This window comes from Chelonia mydas, chromosome 5 (assembly GCF_015237465.2).
Source record: "Chelonia mydas isolate rCheMyd1 chromosome 5, rCheMyd1.pri.v2, whole genome shotgun sequence".
Taxonomy (NCBI): domain Eukaryota; kingdom Metazoa; phylum Chordata; order Testudines; family Cheloniidae; genus Chelonia; species Chelonia mydas.
In genome coordinates, this window is record NC_051245.2 from 106,748,037 (window position 1) to 106,767,585 (window position 19,549).

At 38.9% G+C, this 19,549-nt stretch overlaps 1 protein-coding gene across 6 annotated transcripts in view; it reads right to left on the reverse strand.

Annotated features, from left to right (window-relative positions):
• Positions 1 to 19,549, reverse strand: part of PSIP1 (PC4 and SFRS1 interacting protein 1) — a 66,035-nt gene that overhangs the window by 17,576 nt on the left and 28,910 nt on the right. For 5 of the 6 annotated variants that reach the window (XM_043546844.1, XM_043546845.1, XM_037901996.2 and 2 more), the window contains exons 8-13: positions 12,540 to 12,663; positions 8,890 to 8,965; positions 7,333 to 7,561; positions 6,554 to 6,672; positions 3,319 to 3,374; positions 836 to 906 (exon numbers count right to left, since the gene is read on the reverse strand). In XM_043546844.1, the coding sequence (XP_043402779.1) occupies positions 836 to 906; positions 3,319 to 3,374; positions 6,554 to 6,672; positions 7,333 to 7,561; positions 8,890 to 8,965; positions 12,540 to 12,663 (675 nt within the window). Of the gene's footprint in view, positions 1 to 835; positions 907 to 3,318; positions 3,375 to 5,345; positions 6,027 to 6,553; positions 6,673 to 7,332; positions 7,562 to 8,889; positions 8,966 to 12,539; positions 12,664 to 19,549 lie in introns of those variants that run through there. The other variant, XM_037901997.2, reaches the window with a different exon arrangement.

The window sequence follows — 19,549 nt, forward strand, 5'->3', positions numbered from 1 at the left end:
GTCTAGTGAGAAGGCAGTGGGGAAGCAACCTTCCGCATCAGTCACAAGAAGTCAAAGGAAGTTACACAAAGGGACAGATTTTGGAAGGAAAGAAATGGGACAGAAGAAATCAAAGTCTAATGTGGCTGACAAAAATCACTGGTTCAAATATATATAAAGGATGAATGAAGAGCACCTGCACCTGTGAAGATAGCACGGCAGGAGAGGGAGGTAGTGGAGAGACCATGAGGAAAGCTGAGAATGCAATGGATGGACTGCTTCAAGAAAGAGAGTAAGCAGTGGACCTTAGTGCCACTTTGGACAGATCAAGATACATTCTTGCATGAGAACCCAACCTTAGGTGATAGGATAAAAGGATGTAGTAATAATTAATATACATTTTTTTTATGGTTTTCACCCACCTCCCCGTCTCATAATTTATGAACTTGCAAGTTGGTGACAGTAGGATTTAAACATCCCCTTGCATTCTGTGCAACCCAAAATTTCACAGCATTATCCTGTACAACTTCACAGTGCACCAGTTCCAGAAAGTGGACTAGAAGTGGACAGATAACAGAAAAATGTGAAAACAGGCTAGGTTTCTTTGTTCAAGGTAAGTGAAGAGCATATTTTAAGAATTTAGATAAAATATTGAAAAGTAAGTTAGAATTTTAGAATTCAGTTTGAAAAATCTATTAGTATTAATCTTAAAGTCAAAGTTTCTTTATTTAAGATGCAAGTTTATCTGATGGCATACCTTTAAATGCAACAATCTGTGTAATCTTTCAGAGCATTCCAAAACATTTTAGCTGACTGCACTGTACATATACACCTGTTATTAACACAACATACTTACAAGATTGTCAATTTTGAGCGAATTTTTAATTTCTGCATGTATCCTTTGAAGCCGAGAATCCATTGATGTTTCTAAAGATCAAAAATAATTATATTTGAATGATGTAGTGACTATCAAATCTATTAATGCAGGATATCTTTCAGAACAAGATTTCTACAAACATGAATTGCTGATTGAATGAAGAAAAAAATGTATGTATGGATAAGCAGCCATATCAGCTAACCATAAAGTACTCTATTTTGATCAAAACCATTAGTGTATCGGGTGGTTACACATTACAACAATTTTCCATACCTATGTCCAATTGTCAACTTTGAAATACAATATATTTGTTAAACCAGGCAAAACAAGTCCGGATAATAAGATATAAGTATTTGAACAGCCTTTAAATAAGGTGCCTGGGACCCCACAGAGTGGAGGAAAAGAGATGGCCAGACCCTTCTCCTGCAAGAATCGGTGCTTCTAGGAACTCGGGAGTAACCTGTCACCTAAAATAGTAGCTCAAATTTGTCAAATAAGACGGCTGGCAAGCCATGACAAGTTTATTAGTGATAAAATGAAACGAAGGGGTTGGTTCTTTTACTAATTCATACATGCTGAACTATCATCCATACTTTCTTCAGTTAGTAAGTGGTGTGTGTTTGGAACAGACAAATGGAAAATTTGTTCTCTCTCACTTTTCTAGGACTCCCATCTCCCCCAATTCATAGATTCCCAGGCCAGAAGTGGCCACTGTGATCATCTGATCTTCTATATACACAGGCCACAGAACTTCCAAAAAATAATTTCTAGAGTCTAGATTTTAGAAGAAGAACTAATTATGATTTTAAAAAATTGCTAGTGATGGAGAATTCAATACTACCCTTGGTGAGTTGTTACAACAGTTCATTACTCTCACCATTAAAAATTTACACCTTATTTCCAGTCTGAATTGTCTAGCTTCAACTTCCAGACATTGGATCATGTTATACCTTTCTCTGCTAGACTGAAGAGCCCATTATTAAGTATTTGTTCCCCATGTAGGTACTTATAAACTAATAAAGGTACCCCTTAACCTTCTCTTTGTTAAGCTAAATAGATTGAGCCCCTTGAGTCTATCACAATAAGGCATGTTTTCCAATCCTTTAATCATTCTTGTGGCTCTTCTCCAAACCCTCTTCAATTTATCAACATCCTTCTTAAATTGTGGACATCAGAACTTGACCTACTATTCCAACAGCAGTCACACCAGTGCCAAACACAGAAGTAAAGTAACTCTTCTACTTTTATTTAAGATTCATGTTTATGCATCCGAGGGTCGCATCAGCCCTTTTGGCCACCGCACTGCATTTTGAGCTCCTGTTCAGCTGATTATCCACCATGACCCCCAAATCTTTTTCAGAGTCACCGCTTCCCAGGAGAGAGTCCCCCTTCCTGTAAGTATGTTCTACATTCTTTGGTCTTATATGTATATATTTATATTCAGACACATTTGGACAAAACAGCTTCCTATAAAATACTAGAGGAATCTCAGATTTGTCTTAGTCTCTGCAACATCTCCACGCTCAAACCAGTACTTCCAAAGTGGTCTTGAAACACATTTTTGTTAAAAGAAGACCTTTAAACAGTAAAGCCTCACTCATCTGTATTAAGGGATCCTGAAGGGGTTACTGTATGGCACTGAAAGGCTTCTCAGGGGGTGGAGGTGTAGAAGAGTACAAGTGCAGGGGACCAATTCCAGAAAGGAAATAAAGTGACTAGTTTTCCATTATGGATTCTGAGCCCTTCTCTAATCTTGGACAAATCAGGAGGTAGCAAATATTAAAGAATTTTACTAAGGTGGGAGGGGAGATATTTGGACTAGCCCCCAATAATTTCTTTTCTATGAAGACAGCCAACTTTGCTGAGCCCCGAGGAATGAAAAGGAATGACTTTCCCTTGCAAAGGTATCCCTAGAGGAGTCTGGGTCAGTTTACAAGCATGTGGAGGCCCCAGTAAGCTGTCAAGAGCCAACCCCTTCCCTTGGCAGGACAAATGTCTGTGACTAGTTGTGATAGGACTCCTGAGTGTGTCGTCTTAAAGACTGAAACACCTTGTCAACTGCTCTACTATGATGGGGCAGAAGAGAAAAAACAAATGGAGCACAGGAACTTCCTGAGTAGTCCTGTTCAGGGTGCAGAGAATCAGACAGTTCTCCCAAGAGATGGGTAACTCCCTGTTACTCACATAAACAGCTTTAAAAATTGAATGACAATGGATAAATCGGGAGTACTGGAGAGTGGCTTTGTTTGCACTGCTGAAGGTAGAGAAGCACATGGGAGGTAGCAAAAGACTTGGAACAAAAATGCACTGCCTAAAGTACTTGCAAGAAGCAGAGACTCAGCCCAAAAATCTTGGATTGTTTTGGTCCAGAAACCCCTCACTAATGAAGTTTCAGTTTATAGATATGTTTTATTTAAAATTAAAGAGACTAAAAATATTCTGTATAGCTTCATTAAACTAACCTCGCTTCTTCTCCATCTTCTTTACTTCTGGTTTCTTGTTTTCCTCTTTACTCTGCCTATTAAAAATGTTAAACATTTTACAACGTTTGTCTTCTTTTAAAATCTGTAATTTCAACTTTTTTAAATGAGATCTGCTATTTCATGACTAAGGCAGTAACTCAAAACTTAGCACAAAAAAAGGACAAACACTGATCTGCAATAATGAAGTAGATTATGATTAATTTAACAACAGCACGGATAGCAGAATCTCCCAGATTAACAAATTGGTTTCAATAGCAATTGGCATTTACACATAGCAAACGATTAAAGGAAGGATAAACAAATTAATCAAGTCACAAGGAATCGTACAGATTTATAAATTTTATTCTCTGTGCTTCTGTCGCATGTGAAAGTTAAAAAGAAAAATGCACAGTATGAAAGATTCACACAACAGAATATTTTATGACTTCAAGAACACTTTAATGGCTCACATCAGACTTTAAAAGTGGCATTTGGTTCTACCTCAGCTACACACAGTAATACAGGTGGGGGATTCTAACAGTTTCCTACCATATGGCACCTTCCCCCCCTGCAAAAAAAAAAAACAAAAAAAAACAAAACCCCACACAAACCCTGCCCCCCCCAACCCCAAACAGTCAGCAGTGGAGGAGAGAAATCTACAGAAAACCTTAAGTGCCCTAATACAAATGGCCATATTATGTATTAATCACATTGAAACACCTTAATAAGCACAGAAGTGTAAAGAATTTAACCCCACCCCACCCCCCCAACCCTCTTTACAGTATTTTTACAAATCTCAAGGCTCTTTCCCTTAGGATGAGTGAAAATACAATACAATAAAATGAAAACAAGGATTTAAAGGAAAAAGCTTCAGGATAATGGCATGGCCACCCTCCAGTCACAAGAGGAGGACAGAAGACATTACAAAGTCTCAGTGTCTTATTTTGGAACAAAATAGAAGTTTTGAACTCTCAACTACATGGTTCAGGAACCACTATAAATCCTTTTTTATCAAGTCTTTAGACCAGTGGTGAGCAACCTGCGGCCCATGGGCCGCACGTGGCCTGTCAGGGTAACCCGCTGGCGGGCCACGAGACAGTTTGTTTACATTGACCGTCCACAGGCACGGCCACCTGCAGCTCCGAGTGGCCAAATTTCGCCACTTCCAGCCAATGGGAGCTGCGGGAAGCGGAAACCAGCATGTCCCTGCGGCCTGGGCTGCTTCCCGCAGCTCCCACTGGCCAGGCAAGGCGAACCGCGGCCACTGGAAGCTGCGGGCAGCCGTGCCTGTGGACGGTCAACGTAAACAAACTGTCTTGCAGCCTGCCAGTGGATTACCCTGACAGGCTGAGTGCAGCCCATGGGCCGCAGGTTGCCCACCACTGCTTTAGACTATATTATAGTTGGTACTACTTCTACATATATACAAAGTCTTATTTTACATTTGGCAAATCCTAACATGCAGTGGGACCACATTTTCTGCAATGCATTTTTAGTATATTTTTGATGCAGCTGACACAACAGATATCAAAAACTGACCAAAAAAATCCATTTAAAAATAACATCAGTCCTTAAGCATATCCTGGATATTCCTCTCATTCTAACCAATTACAGGTTCACAGATTTACAGGAACACAAAACAAATTTCATAGAGCATCTTTCATGACACTGGCAGCCCAGAACAAAATACAGTTTTAAATATAAAGGAATAATACAGAGGCATAATAGAACAAATTTAAGATGTATAAGCAAGACTGTTCCATCTGTTTAGACTATTAGGTCTGTGAGGAATAACAGACTTCCTTCTGTATCAATGTGCAGGCAGAAGGTACTGCAGAAGTAAAGAGCACATTTTAAATTATTTTTGGTTCTAGGTTTAGTGTTAACATTAGTCACTAGCTATAATAAAGGCCTGCATATTCCGTGACATATGTATCCCAAGGCTGAAGCAAATGCTCTCCTCCTACCTATAATAATTTAAATGCAACCGTTTCTAGCTCTTCAGAAGCATAAAAGGAAACTTGAAAGATATTTAAAATGAGTTTATTTCATTAATATTAAAATGAATAACCAAATCAATACATTACAATTTGTTGCAGAATTAAAAGTGTAGCACAGAATCAAGCATTAACAATACATTCAGACTAGTTGTTGAGGAATGGTAGGGGCAGAGTTTAGTATCTTTGGGAGCTGGAGATGCTTGCAATTTGGCAGCTAGCAAAAGGGAACGAATTTAGGCTGCCAAGAAAGGGTGGTTGAGGAGGACAGAAAGATAGAGTTTGGGTTCTTGTTACTAGGCATGGAAAGGTTAGAGGGGAACTGGTATGTGTTAGACTTTGTCATTATGTGGAAAGGGAGGGACGGTTTTCTCATGTCGTTTTCTCCCAGAGTTTTGTTACCTTGTTCTCCCTTTCTTCCTCCCTCCCACCAACTGTGGGGATGGGGACATCATGATCTCCTGGTGATTCCTTCTTCACCCATTCCTGGAATTGCTCTCCAGAACAGGACAGAGATTTCTTCCCAGTGTGCCCCCCCCCCAACCCCCAAGTTTCTGGCAGCATCTTCTCTCCATGCTGATGCTTGGTTCTTTTGTGATAGTTTCTCTTCTGAGTGCAGATTGCTCTTGAAATCACTCAACTGGCTTTGCAGAGCCAGAGTAGCATAAGCCAGAACCTTTTCCTTGTTCTGTCTGACGGTGTGGGCTCCAGCTGCCAGACAGAGAAGGAAATGTTTTCCAGGGAACCCTATGCATTCCATAACCTGATCAGAATTCCACAGCCATGGATTTAATGAGCCCTAGCACTCTTTCAGCCTCATATATTCAAGATTTAAGACATGGTACATGGATCAGACTTAAGTTCTCTTTCTTCATAAAGGTAAGCTTGAATACAGGAAGCATTCATAGTCACGATAATTCTAGACAGAACCTGCTGACTCTACCCTGATATTGGGAAGGCTAAGATATTGCAAGATTGACAATACTTTTTATATTCTCTGAAGTCCAATTTTCTCCCACCGTCCCCCAAATTATATTGATCCCTTATATTAATTTATAGTAACATATCCTCAATTTACATAGAAGTTAGAAAAAAATATCACTAGAAAAAGGGAAACCACCACCAGATATTTCAGACTGATCGCTAAAGGAATTTTTCTTCAGATTTTTTCTCTTCATGTTATCCTCAGCCACTACTATCAGCTTGCACAACCACTATATATTAAAGAATATACTCACGGCTCAGATTCCATCGGCTCTTCTTGCTTGCGTTTTCTTTCTCCAACATCTCGCTCATGTTGGCCTTTTAGCATATTCCTCCTATGAGCACCCTGAAAGTTTCTTCCTCCTTTTTTCTTCTGTTCCATTTAACAGAGTTTAGAGATTAGGTGGGAAGAGAGGAATACTTAGATTACTACAAATCAAAAAAAATGTCAGCAGTTAAAATTTCAGAACTACATCACTACATCTGGTGCTCATTTTCTTCTCTCAGATGGAGCAAATCATCTGTTATCCCACATACAGGAAAAAAAAAAAAAAGAGCCACAAAATCCATACAAGGAATCGAGTCTGAAAGGATCAGAGCATTCTAGCTTTTTTTCCTTTCAAAATAAATCTCACAATACCCTTCGTATGCTCTCAAAAAGCAATTATAGAAAAATCCCCATGCGTTCAAGGTTCTATTATACTTGCCTAAATGGAATTTTTTCATATTAAAAGATGCTACTTGCCCAAGGGTAGATTTAAATTAAAGCCACTTAAAAAAACTAGTTAATACCAAGGATTACTGAAATGGCCTTTTGGAACAGAGTTCTGCAACTTCTCATTCCATACCATGTCTCTGTATGGGAGTCAGAACACTCAACTGCAACTGTTAATGCCCAGGATTGAAGACCTGGAATTAGCTTCAGGGCATATCTTCACTAAACCATTGTTTTTAGTGGATGTTTCCCCCAGTTTAGAAGATTAAATAAATCAATAGCCAAGATATAAACTAATCAAAGAAACATATACCTTACCTTATCACCTTCCTGCTCTTCTCCATCCTCTTCAGAATCAGAAGCTGATGTAGAACCCACTTTAGTGGCACTTTTCCTTTTTGGTTCAGTCTCTCTTTTTCCTTCCTTTTTCTCAATATCTTTCCTTGGTTTGTCTTCTTCCTTCTGATTCTCCTCATCTTTTTTCAGCTGTTTTTTTGGTTGTTTTTCTTCTGGTACTTTTTTCTTGGTCTTATCCTCCTCATGAACACTAAAATGTAATAAAAATTAGTTGTCTTTTAGTCAGAGTCCATGCTTAGGCTTTGTAATCCTTATCTATACTGAGTGTTAAATGGAGCCAAGTACTCTCAATAGCCAAAGGAGAAATGAATGTTTACATAAATGGCTTTATTAGAAAGAGTGCTTCATCACTTCATAGTTCATCTTTACAAAAAAATATGTCAATTCCCACTTTCTAAAGGATATCTTCATAATCAAAAGGGTTTGGGTTTATCCCGTTTCTGAATTTACAGAGACAAATAATAGTAATGTTCAGTACTTGGGCCCAGCAAACACTTATGCATGTGCTTAATAGTACGCATACATGTAGACCTACTGAAGTTAGTGCAAGGAGTCAGTGAGACTATTCATGTGCATAAAGTTAAACATGTGCTTAAGTATTTGTAAGTTCAGGGCTCAGGAGATGTAAACTCCCTCTTCTCAATTTAACTGACTTAGACCCCAATCCTGCAAACCCTTGCTCCCATGATTAGCTTTAAACATGCAAGCAGTACCAATTACTTCAATGGACTGGCTTACATACTTAATGCTAAAAGAAAAGGAGTACTTGTGGCACCTTAGAGACGAACAAATTTATTTGGGCATAAGCTTTCGTGAGCTACAGCTCACTTCATCGAATGCAATGCTAAGCACATGTATGTTTGCAGTAAATGCTAACTTTTTAATCAATTACACCAAGACATTTATTTAAGGCACATATCTAATGTAGATGCACATATGTCCTATAAACCTTCTAAAGACAGCTACGTAAGTTTAGAATATACAAATAGTTGACTATTCTTTCAATTATTAGGATGGTTAAGAGCTAGCATGACCCTAATATAGGGTGAAAGGGACGTGTACATAGCACTATCACATTTCAAACAGCACTTAGATTCCATGGTGTTCACTTGTGCGATTCTGGGGGTTTTATTACAAACCTTAATAAAGCAGCTGTAAAAGGCTAGTACAGGTTTTTTGCATGATCCTCCCTGTTTCTTCATCACAAAAATGAATATCTGGTATTAAGATATAAATGTACAGACAAACTTAACAGAAAATAAGGCTCTTTGAAGAAATTTTTCAAATTAGGGAGAAAAAGAGCTTTCTGTCATGCCTGAGTCTGAGCTACCTTGTCATTCTTACAGCTGATTTAAGTCTTTAGTAACTGCTTCATCTACCAAAGCAAGAAACCACCTATACCAAGTACCCCACGGAAAACAGTGCTCAGGCACTCAGTGACACAGTTATGCTAGTTTATTGAAAACAGCCATTTGATTTACAACATGTAAAGAGATTATATATTAAAATCCAACTCACATGTCACTTTCTGAAGGACAAGGTGGTTTCACCAATTTGGGTCGTCCTCTTGGTTTTGGAACCTTAGCTTCTGTAGCTAATGTTCACAGAAAGATCAGGTTAGTCTACAGCTTCTACCTGTTTCTTATTTAAAATAGACTATTCTCATAGCACCATCAACTGATAAAACAACAGCAGAGGGCTAGATATTGAATGGGATTGATATGCTGACCTGTGGCCTTTTCAGAGATTAGGTTAATAAATGAAATGGGTGTGGTGGTCTCATCCTGCAGTACAGAAGATGATTTTCCTCATTATAGGCTATCAGTAGGGCTAACTACTATAGAACCATCAGGATGTTGTTAACAACAAATAAGGTGGGTTCGTAAAGTAATACGGGAGGCTTACAACATGTACTTGTTATGCATGGCTATTGCCAGAGCCGTCAGTCATACATTTAATGCGAATATCAATTCACAATGTGTGTGACTATAATTATACAGCTGTAGATATGTCTTGTGCAATTGTGGAGACTTTGGCACTCACATATGTTTAAGTTACAGAGGATGAATTTTTATAATAGCAAAGTAGTGCAAAATGTCTGTATTATGGAATTTTCAAAACTTCACTTGGGAGACTATTTCATACTGTACCGATCACTGTCAGGAAACTCCATTATCCACCCAGAGCTATACAGCGCACAGTTTTCTTAATTTCACCATATATTTATAATATGCTAAATAATTTCTCTACCTCCTTGGCACTTCTATCCTAAGTAGTGTAAGATGAAAATATTGTGCACAGTACCACTTTAGATTAAATCTGCAGGAGATGCTAGCCTGCTACCCCCACTGAGCATGTTGCTAGGAAATGTACAGCATTGCTAAACAATACATGCACATGACACACTAATGCCAGGGTATGCTGTGTTGCATATTGCCTAGAGATATGTTCCCCAAAGAAGGCCAGAAGGGTGTATTTAATTCCATCTGGCTTTTATATTCACTCCTTTTATTGCTTACATTCTGTGTATAAATGTAACAGATAATATCTCCTCTTATATGGGTGTTTTAAACATTTTACAATCCATTTTAAGTTGCTAAAATTGTATGTTTTGCCAGGAGAGACTGTGCGGATGACTTAAAAAAATTAATTCAAAGTCAAATATAACTTCCTAGCTTCCATGCCAAAAAAACTCTAAGATCAGTTAAGCTATGGTTGCATTTAAAAAAAAAAAAACGAAACAAAACTTATTTACATCTGCTGGCGTTATGAAAACATGAGTATCAGAAGCAACTTATCTGTTGTCCACACTACAGGCTAATATGATTTACATAATTGCTCAAAAAACTATTTTCTCATGCAGTAGTATTAAACTGTGAATTTTAAAGAGCTTTTACTTACAAGTATATTTACACAGTACTTATGACCTTTCACAAATTAAAAACTACAGTACATTACATCTTGCTATTTTCAAAAACAGAGCAGAATTGTTAGCAATATTTTTCATATTACATACATTTCATATATAGTTCTGTTCTCCCTTTCACTTGTTTACCAACTTTTCACAATATTCACTGCTTTTAATCTTCCTCAAAAAAAATCCCTCCAGTCCCTCAATTGTTTTCTTACTCTTCTCTGAGCTCCCTACAGGTTTTCTTGTGTTCAGGTGTCCAGAAATGAATGCTTTATTCCAGGAACATTCTTATCAAAGCTGCACAAAGAAATTACCACCTATATAATGAAAAGATAAAGCTTGTCTGTGAAGGAGACAGAGCTTTCTCAAGGGCTTGCCCAACACCACAGAATGAACTCCCATAGGAACAAAGGACCATCACAAATTTCAACAACTTCTGATCTTAGTACAAGGCACATTTGCTTGACTTTGCTTTCCCTAACATATAGCAATCTGTGTGTGTGCGCGCATTATAAAAAAAATTCAAAATAAAAACCAAACACTACATTTCATCTACTTCTCCTTTGGGAGAGAAAATGAGAGACCACATTCATGACAGATAATTAGTCATGCTGCTTAATTCACTACTCAAAGATGCTCAGACACTATGATTATGAGTGTGCTATAACAACCTATACAGAACAGAATTACACATGCAGCGCTCTACTATGTCTGAGATGCTTTTGCACATCACTCTTCCTTATCTCCTAACCTTTATTTTTGATTCCCCATCTTTGGTTTGTTTCAGTTTTGTCTCTGAAAACCTTTACTATAAATATAAATGTATCTTTACTGATGGCAACTGACAAGTCCTAAGTATTCATTCATACTGTTTTTTGTATTTTTTTTCAGTTTGGTAATTTATAACATTTCAGATATAATGGAAGTGTTCCTTTTTCCAAGCATAATAAAGCCTGGTGAACTTTAATGAAAGGTAAAATACATCTAGCAACCACAAATATACATGCTCTGATTAATAGCTCAGTGGTTTGAGCATTGGCCCGCTAAACCCAGGGTTGTGAGTTCAATCCTCGAGGGGGCCATTTAGGGATCTGGGGCAAAAATTGGGGATTGGTCCTGCACGGAGCAGGGGGTTGGACTAGATGACCTCCTGAGGTCCCTTCCAACCCTGATATTCTGTGAATAGGCATATTAAAGAATCTGCAGTAATAATATTAGAAACATTTGCTTGCTGTCCTGTATAATAATACCTATCTCTTATATAGCATTTTTCATAAGTAGCTATTAAAGCACTTCACAATCTTTAGTATATTTATCCTCAGAGTGGCGCATGATATGAAACAATTGTACTATTCCACTGATGGCAAATCATTCCAGGTAGATATTTAGTTTGTTACATGTCTTCTTCTGGAGTCATAGACACACTAGATCCTGCTCCAAGTGGCACCTCAGTATACCTTATGCTAGTATTCTCATAACTGAACACAGATCCCCAATCTTTTATTTTTTTTAACTAGCCCATAAGTATGCTTTTGCAACAGGTTTTTAAAGTATCAGGTTTATAATCTTCGTGATAACATATAAATCTTTGTAGCGCTATGCCACATGGCAATAACTAGCTCTTACCATGTACTCTATAGACAACCAGGGTTCTGCAATAGTTATGACATCAACAGCATGGTGAGGGTGATATTTGTATCACAATATAATAAAAATATTAATTCAGAGGACATGTCAGAAAGTCTAATAGTTGAAACTCTTACATGCTGACCACGTCACAGTTTGATATTTGGGACATTCAGCACACAACCCTACAACTAAGCTGTTTTATACTTTGAGGTCACCTTTAGCATTAGGCTACGTCTACATTACCACCTATGTTGTTCAGTGGCGTGAATATTTCAACCTCTTCCCCCTGCCCCAAGTAACATAAATTACGCTGGCATAAGCGGTAGTGTGCACAGTGCTATGTCGAATGGAGAGCTTCTCCCGCCAACACAGCTCATCACTCTGCTCTTTGGGGGTGGATTACTTATGTCAACGGGAGAGCACTCTCCTTTGAGCGTAGAGTGGATACATGAGAGATCTTACAGCTGTACCAGTGCAGCTGCACTGCTGTATGCTCTAGTGTAGACATAGCCTTAGAGAGCAAATGCGTTGTAATACTTGGTGTCTACAGAAGTAAATTCTTTCATTCTCCATTAAAAAAAATTAAATGAGAAAAAAAATTAAGTCAGACTCATGGTGAAGTTACCTGCTGGTCTTCCTCTTTTAGGGCTTACTTTAGGAGCCACAACTACTGCAGTTGTTGCTGCTGCCACTGTTGTAGCTGTTGCCACTGCTACTGCTGCCTCCTCAGATTCTGCTTGTTTTTCAGACTGTTTTAAAGGATACAATTCATATAATTAAAAATGATAATCTCCCTTCACCCCTGTTCTTCCAACTATGTCTCAGGGCTTGTTTATACTTATGGCTAAATTGACACCGCTGCGATCGATGCAGGGGTGTCCATTTAGCGGGTCTGGTGAAGACAAGCTAAGTCAATAGCTGAACACTCTCCGGTCGAGGGCTCTGCTCCCCCTCCCCAAGAAGCAGAAGGTAAGCTGACACAGCACAGTGTAAACACCGCTGTAAATCGACCTAAGTTACGTAAATGAAGTCAACATAACTTACATAACTGAAGTAGCTAACCTACATCAACTTACAGCTTCCGTGTAGACCAGCCCTCGTTTCTGTGCAGACATAATATATACACGCCACTCAAAGAAGCTACAAATGCAGAAACTGTTAATGTTATTTCAACTATGACACACATGCACAAACTGGGTATCATCTGAAAACACTTATAATAAGTTTTAACAATTGAGGCTACACTTAAAATAGTTACCAGACCACGCAACAACCATTTTCAGATTTAAACAAAAGCTACACATGTATGCACACACACAGAACATTAGCCACTGTATCACACATGCTCAGATAATTTCAGAGCAATTGAACTGTTCTGGAAAAAGAAACTAGACTCAATCTGTAAAAATTAAGTCTTTGAAAGATTATTTACAATATACATTCTTTTACTGTTAAAGACTGCTTTTGGAACTCAGAAGAAAAAATTATGGGTAGGTATCTGAACTTTACCTCTTATTCTTCTCTGAAGTGGGTACCCAGTGCTCTGTGATCCATTACAACTCTAATTAATTCTCCCTTATCTTCCCTCCACAGACACTTCCTTTTAAAAAAATAACTTCTCTCTAGTTGCACAATATAGTAACAATGGGTGGAGCTTCTCAGAGAACTAAATGCCTCCCTAGTTCCCCAACTAACAGCCCAAATTGAGAAGATAATCTATAAATTTGGATTAATAAACATCAATGTATCCTGCCTTGATATGGTGAATCTATCTATTTATTAATTATATAAAACAAATGAAAATAAAGATTTATGGCAAAGGAAGATCCTAATATAAGGGAAACCCAGGATTTCTCCATCTCTCTCTGCACAAATGCCCCATAAAGGTGAAAAATACAAAGGGAATACCCCCTCCAGCTGGAACTTAATGCAAGTTAGGATGCCCTGGATGGAGTCTCAGGGAGCACAAGGAGTCCATTTCAGAGGAAGAAAGTTACAGATAGGTAGGTAGATATTACTTTTCTCCTTTGTGGAAACCTGGTGCTCTATAATCCATTTACAGCTAGGATGTAATCAGTTGTAAAACAAATCTCCACAAACAGGAAGGAAACTTAAAATAGCAAGAAAACAGAACCAAGAGGAAGAACAACCTCAAATAAGAGTTGTTTGTTCGTTCTGAAGGCCACATGCCTGACTAAGTGAGCCCTCACAGAAGGAAGGAAATCTCTGATGAACAATTTATAGAGCTGACAAATTCCTCAATGTATCCATCTGGAAATAGTGGATAGGGACGCACTGTATCCCTTCTTAGGTCAACCACCTAATCTTAATATTGTACCTGATTTTCTTCAAAGATTAGTTTTGTGTAAAAAGATGGTCAGTCATGACTACATCTAAGTTTACAACCTATCTCCTTGCGTGGAAGGGCTTAAAATACAAGGAAGACAAACACCACAACACAACACCAGAATAGCAGGTCACCTAATGAAACTAATAGGCAGCAGGTTTAAAAAAACGTAAGGAAGTACTTCTTCACACAATGCACAACGTGTGGAACTTGTTGCCAGGGGATGTTGTGAAAGCCAGAAGCATAACTGGGTTTTAAAAAGAATTTGATACATTCATGGAGGATAGGTCCATTAATTACTATTAGCCAAGATGGTCAGGGATGCAACCTTATGCTCTGGGTGTCCATAAACAACTGACCTCCAGAAGCTAGCACTGGATGATAGGGGATGGGTAACTCAATAATTGCCTTGTTCTGTTCATTCCTCACTATCAGAAGACATTGGGCTAGATGGACTATTGGTCTGACTCAGTTTAGCCATTCTTATGTTTAAATAAAGTGGTTCAAATTTAAACCATAATTTTGGGAGACAGAAAATTTTGGAGAAGGCCTAAGAATCACATCTGGAAAAAGTTGCATGTAAGGATTCCAGATGAATAAGGCCTTCAAATTTATTAACGCTCCTCACTGATGTAACTACTAATAGAAAAACATTTTAACAGGAAATATGGGGAAGACTCCACCATATATTTAAAAAAACAAGTTCAGCGATTATTTGAAACATCAAATAATGCAAATAGACTCCAGATGTTATCTCTGAAGAGATGCAGGTTTAAAGGATTAGGAAGTGTGAGGCTAGAAGTGGAAGGAATATACCACAAAGCTGCTAAACAGTGAGACTTGGACTTTCAGGAAGGTAGGACTCATATCCAATCAAGAGCCCTGTCTAGAAGAAACTCCAGGTTATATAGCTCTGGTTGTCAGAAACAACTGGATTTTTGTTCTTTCAAATGCATCAAGAGTACCAAGTTCTCAGAATGGATTTATGGACAGTTTCAAAATATGAGTAATAAGTCTATTCATGCTCTAGAAAGCAAAATATCCCAGGTTCCAGGCCAAGTGCCTCAGGTGCTGTAGGTCTGGGAATTTGAGGGGCTCCTGGACTAGAAGTTCCCCCGAGACCAAGAGGTTCAAGAATGCTCAAAAGACAGCTGCAGGAATCAGAGACACTCTCCGTGTTTAGACCACTTCATTTCTGTTAACTACTTTTGGACTCAATGATTTAGTTTTTATTCTTATGAGTCCAATCACCATGTGTTTAATCATTGGATACAAAGGCTGATTTTCTGCTTAAACATAAAGCATCTAATGATTAAAACCACTTATGTTGCAAGCTCCTTACATAAGGGACTACACTTAATGAGGGCTTAGAAAGCACCCAGTAGACACTACTGAAAACATACAGTAAGTAATCTACAAAACTTCCCGCTCCAGTAGCAAGAGAGCTTCCCTTACTTTATTCAGGATTTTTAACTTTACTTTTTTGTTCCGGCCTGAAGTGTCAGTATGCCACAGAGATCCAATTGTTGCTTTTCAAGTAAACAGCAGCTAAATCCAGAGGGAGTCTTAAGAAGAGAAAGTCAGAACCACCTTCTTAAGGGTTTGTAATTCTAGGAAGTTGCTGTGATTAACTTCATGGGACAACCATTTGCCTGACCTAAATGGGGCCTATCTGAGTTTTTTCAGGTGATACAGAAGATAATCTGCTTCCTGATTCTGGAAAGTTCATTACTAAAAAGGAAAATTTGGAGAGAAGTGCATCCCCACCATAGAAAAGTTTCTACTTCTGGTCACAGTCATACAAAGTGAATGGAACCACTAGAGCAGTCCCCATCAGAAAAAGAAATTGTGAAATCTTTCCCTGGGCAACTAGAACCATGAATGTCTAATAGAATACCCAGAGGGAGAACACATCCTGTGGAGGTACTAAGGAGCTCCTCTGAAAATAGATGAGGCAGCTGTGGAACTCGAGCAGTGGGAAGTATCTTTACATATTGACAGGTTATATCTCAGATGGGTATCAACAAATCACCTGTTGTAGGTGGGTCTTCAGAGCTACCAGAAGAGTTGTGAGAAAATGAGGATCATGAGAGAAGCAAACAGTACTACCAGGAACTGGTAATGCAATGTTGTAAAATGTATGTAGCATTGGCGGTCCAGGCAAACTGGTGCATGGAGATGGGTAGGACAATGAAAATTCTGAGGAAAATTGTTTGAGACATCTCTGTATCAGAAAAGCCTGGACTCCATGAAGAAATGGGCCTTGCACACTGTTCATCAGCCTAGACAGAACCAGCACTGGCACAAACTAGTCTGTTCTCTTTCATACCAAGAAGACTCTTGAATGAAGATCTAAAAAAGAATTTCTCAGGAAAAAGGAGCAATGTTTTCTGGTGAACTAAGACTGGCAATGCTATCCTTCAGTGCTTTTCTTTTTTTAAACTGGTTCAGAGGAAGCACGGGTGACAGGATGGAAGATGATAGGGGAACTTGAAAACTTATGAAAAGACCCTCATGCTTTTGTGAGCCCATCTGTCTGATGTGAGGTTTTTTAGGTTGATTTGGAAGGCTTAAACTTTGGAAGAAAGCTCTCTGTTCTCAGTCCTCCTTTTTTCTGTCTTCCTCTTTTGGAGGGCTTCTCTGGTCACAATACACAAAGGCATATTACTGAAGACAAACTAACAACCTCAGAAATGACAGAGCATCCTTCAATCTACTGGGCTACATAGCGTCACAGATGTAAAGACACTGCTGCTACAGTTTTTTGCTCCTGACCCAGTTTGCGATCTGCCCCTTTGAAGAGACAGGAGAGTGCCTTTTAAAAACACTGGTAGAGACAAGGAATAATAAGGAGCAGAGGAAAACAGAGCTAGTCATAAGCACTCATGACTGAAGCTCCCTGCTTGTGCAGTAATGCTCTTTCAGGTTTAAGCCCTTATTTAAGTAGTTTTACAGCTGTACCACAAAATCGCGCACTCAAAGACTGTCTATATTGCAGATAGAACGTGTTCTCAACTTGGATTAGCTAACATGAGTCAGATAACTTGGATTAAAATAGCAAAGATGACACAAACTACGTTAAAAGCCAAGTTGTTAACAGCTCAAGTTAAAGCCGGAGTTAAAAGCAGAGTTGCCATGTCTTCACTGCTATTATAACCTGAGTTAAGACTATACTTTTTTTTTTTTTGGCGCGCATTGGAGAAATACCCTAAGAAGAGACACTCGCACAGACAACCTTAATTATGCGATATAACTTTTGAGGGCCTGACTTAATACAACCTTAAATATACTTTTAAAAAGTCGGGAATGTAATTTCCCAGGTTTGTTTTTTTCAGGAAAAACAACAAATTCCATTTTGTGTAACAGCAACAGAAGTTTTATAATAGACAGTATTATACAACTAGTGTTATACTCTACCTGTATAAAGAATAAAAAAATAGAGCATTTGCAGAAATAAGTGAAAATATTATTTTCATTACTGTAACCCTTCACTGTCTAAAGTTAGATGGTAAGGAAATTGACAGTGTGTTGTGTGAAACGCCTACCACATTTTTGGCACTGTAAACATTTTTACCTTCCTGTTCTTGGTTACTCCACACATGCAATAGAGCCGAACTTCTAAAAATCAAATTGGACACAGCTTACACCAGGGGTGGCCAACCTGTGGCTCCGGAGCCGCATGTGGCTCTTCAGAGGTTAATATGTGGCTCCTTGCACAGGCGCTGACTCCAGAGCTGGAGCTACAGATGCTAACTTTCCAATGTGCCGGGGGATGCTCACTGCTCAACCTCTTGCCCTGCCCCAGGCCATGCCCCCAACTCTACCCCTTCCCCAAGGCCCCTGCCCTTTCCCCTGAGCATGCCATGCCCTCAATCCTCAGCCTCCCGCCTCGTCTCCTGCACATGTGAAACAGCTGACTGCGGCATGCAGAAGGCATGGGGAGGGAGGCGCTGAGGGCTCGGGGGGTGTGGGGGGGGAAGCAGGCAGGGAAGGTACTGATGGGGGGCTGCTGACATATTACTGTGGCTTTTTGGCAACGTACATTGGTAAATTCTGGCTCCTTCCCAGGCTTAGGTTGGCCACCCCTGACTTATACTATGCAGAATTAAAGCACAAAACTGCTCAACAACCTGTTTTGAACAGTGAAGTTCAAAATCCCCAATTTACAAAGACTGTAAACATGTCAACAAGCACCTAGTACAAAGAACAGATACTCTTTTATGGAATAACTTAACAAATCTTTAAAAGCATGACAGATCAGTTGATTTGTGAAAGAGAGCAGAGAAATGGCACCTACTTACATGAAGCTATTAAGTATTAGCATCAGAACAATCTTTGGTGAAACAGAGATGAAGAAAACAGTAAAATAGGGGAGGAGATTTCAGAGAAATTAGTGGCATTCCATCACGTACGAACAAAAATTGTGAGGCTCAAGTTTTCAACCAGATTGTCGAACCCTTCCTTTTACTGGTGACTGCTCACTGCTCATTGACTTTATCTGGACTATCTGTACAAATAAGTGCTCACCAATATGAATTCAAATGACAAAAAACGATATTAATGCATTAACACAGAGTTAAAGTTGCTTCGTGGTATGTTGTCCCCTTGTAGAACATTGAGTTGAGTAAAACTCATACTTCTGAAAACCAGGAAATGCAGTTAAGGTTGCCCATGCAAACTGAACTCTGTCCTCTTTCAGTAATGCCCAATTAACACACATACTGATATTCTGCAGCTGCTGAAATGTACAAGCTCTTCCCCACCTTTTACAATCCATTCACTCTCACTCATAGGATTCCATCTTTCCACTTCACATTATTAAAGGACAAAAAAAAAAAAAAAGGAAAAGGTTGCCCATGCCCTCTTTAAGCAATGCCTAATATGCACATACTCATGTAAGATCAGGAGGTTCCAGATCCTAGCATACACTCACACACTTAGCCAACTCCCCAGAAAGAATACCATGTGTACAATTTAAGACCTAATTCACAGACTTTTACAACTCCCTTAACACTTATAGGATACCATCTCAACCTACACTTTCACTTAACCATCTTTAAAACATTAGAATTCTTCCACATTCCACCTAATTGTTGACAATATCCTTTGCAATAAAAGCCTTACGCCCTGCTACTGACATAACCTACACAGTTCTGCACAGAAATAATGCCTAATGCATCTTGAAGGTACACATGCACCTCTTCCTTTTCCTCCCACAAGACTAAAAACATCAGTGGCAGTGTGTTCATCAAGGAAAACAGCATCAACACAATCCCTCCAACTACCCA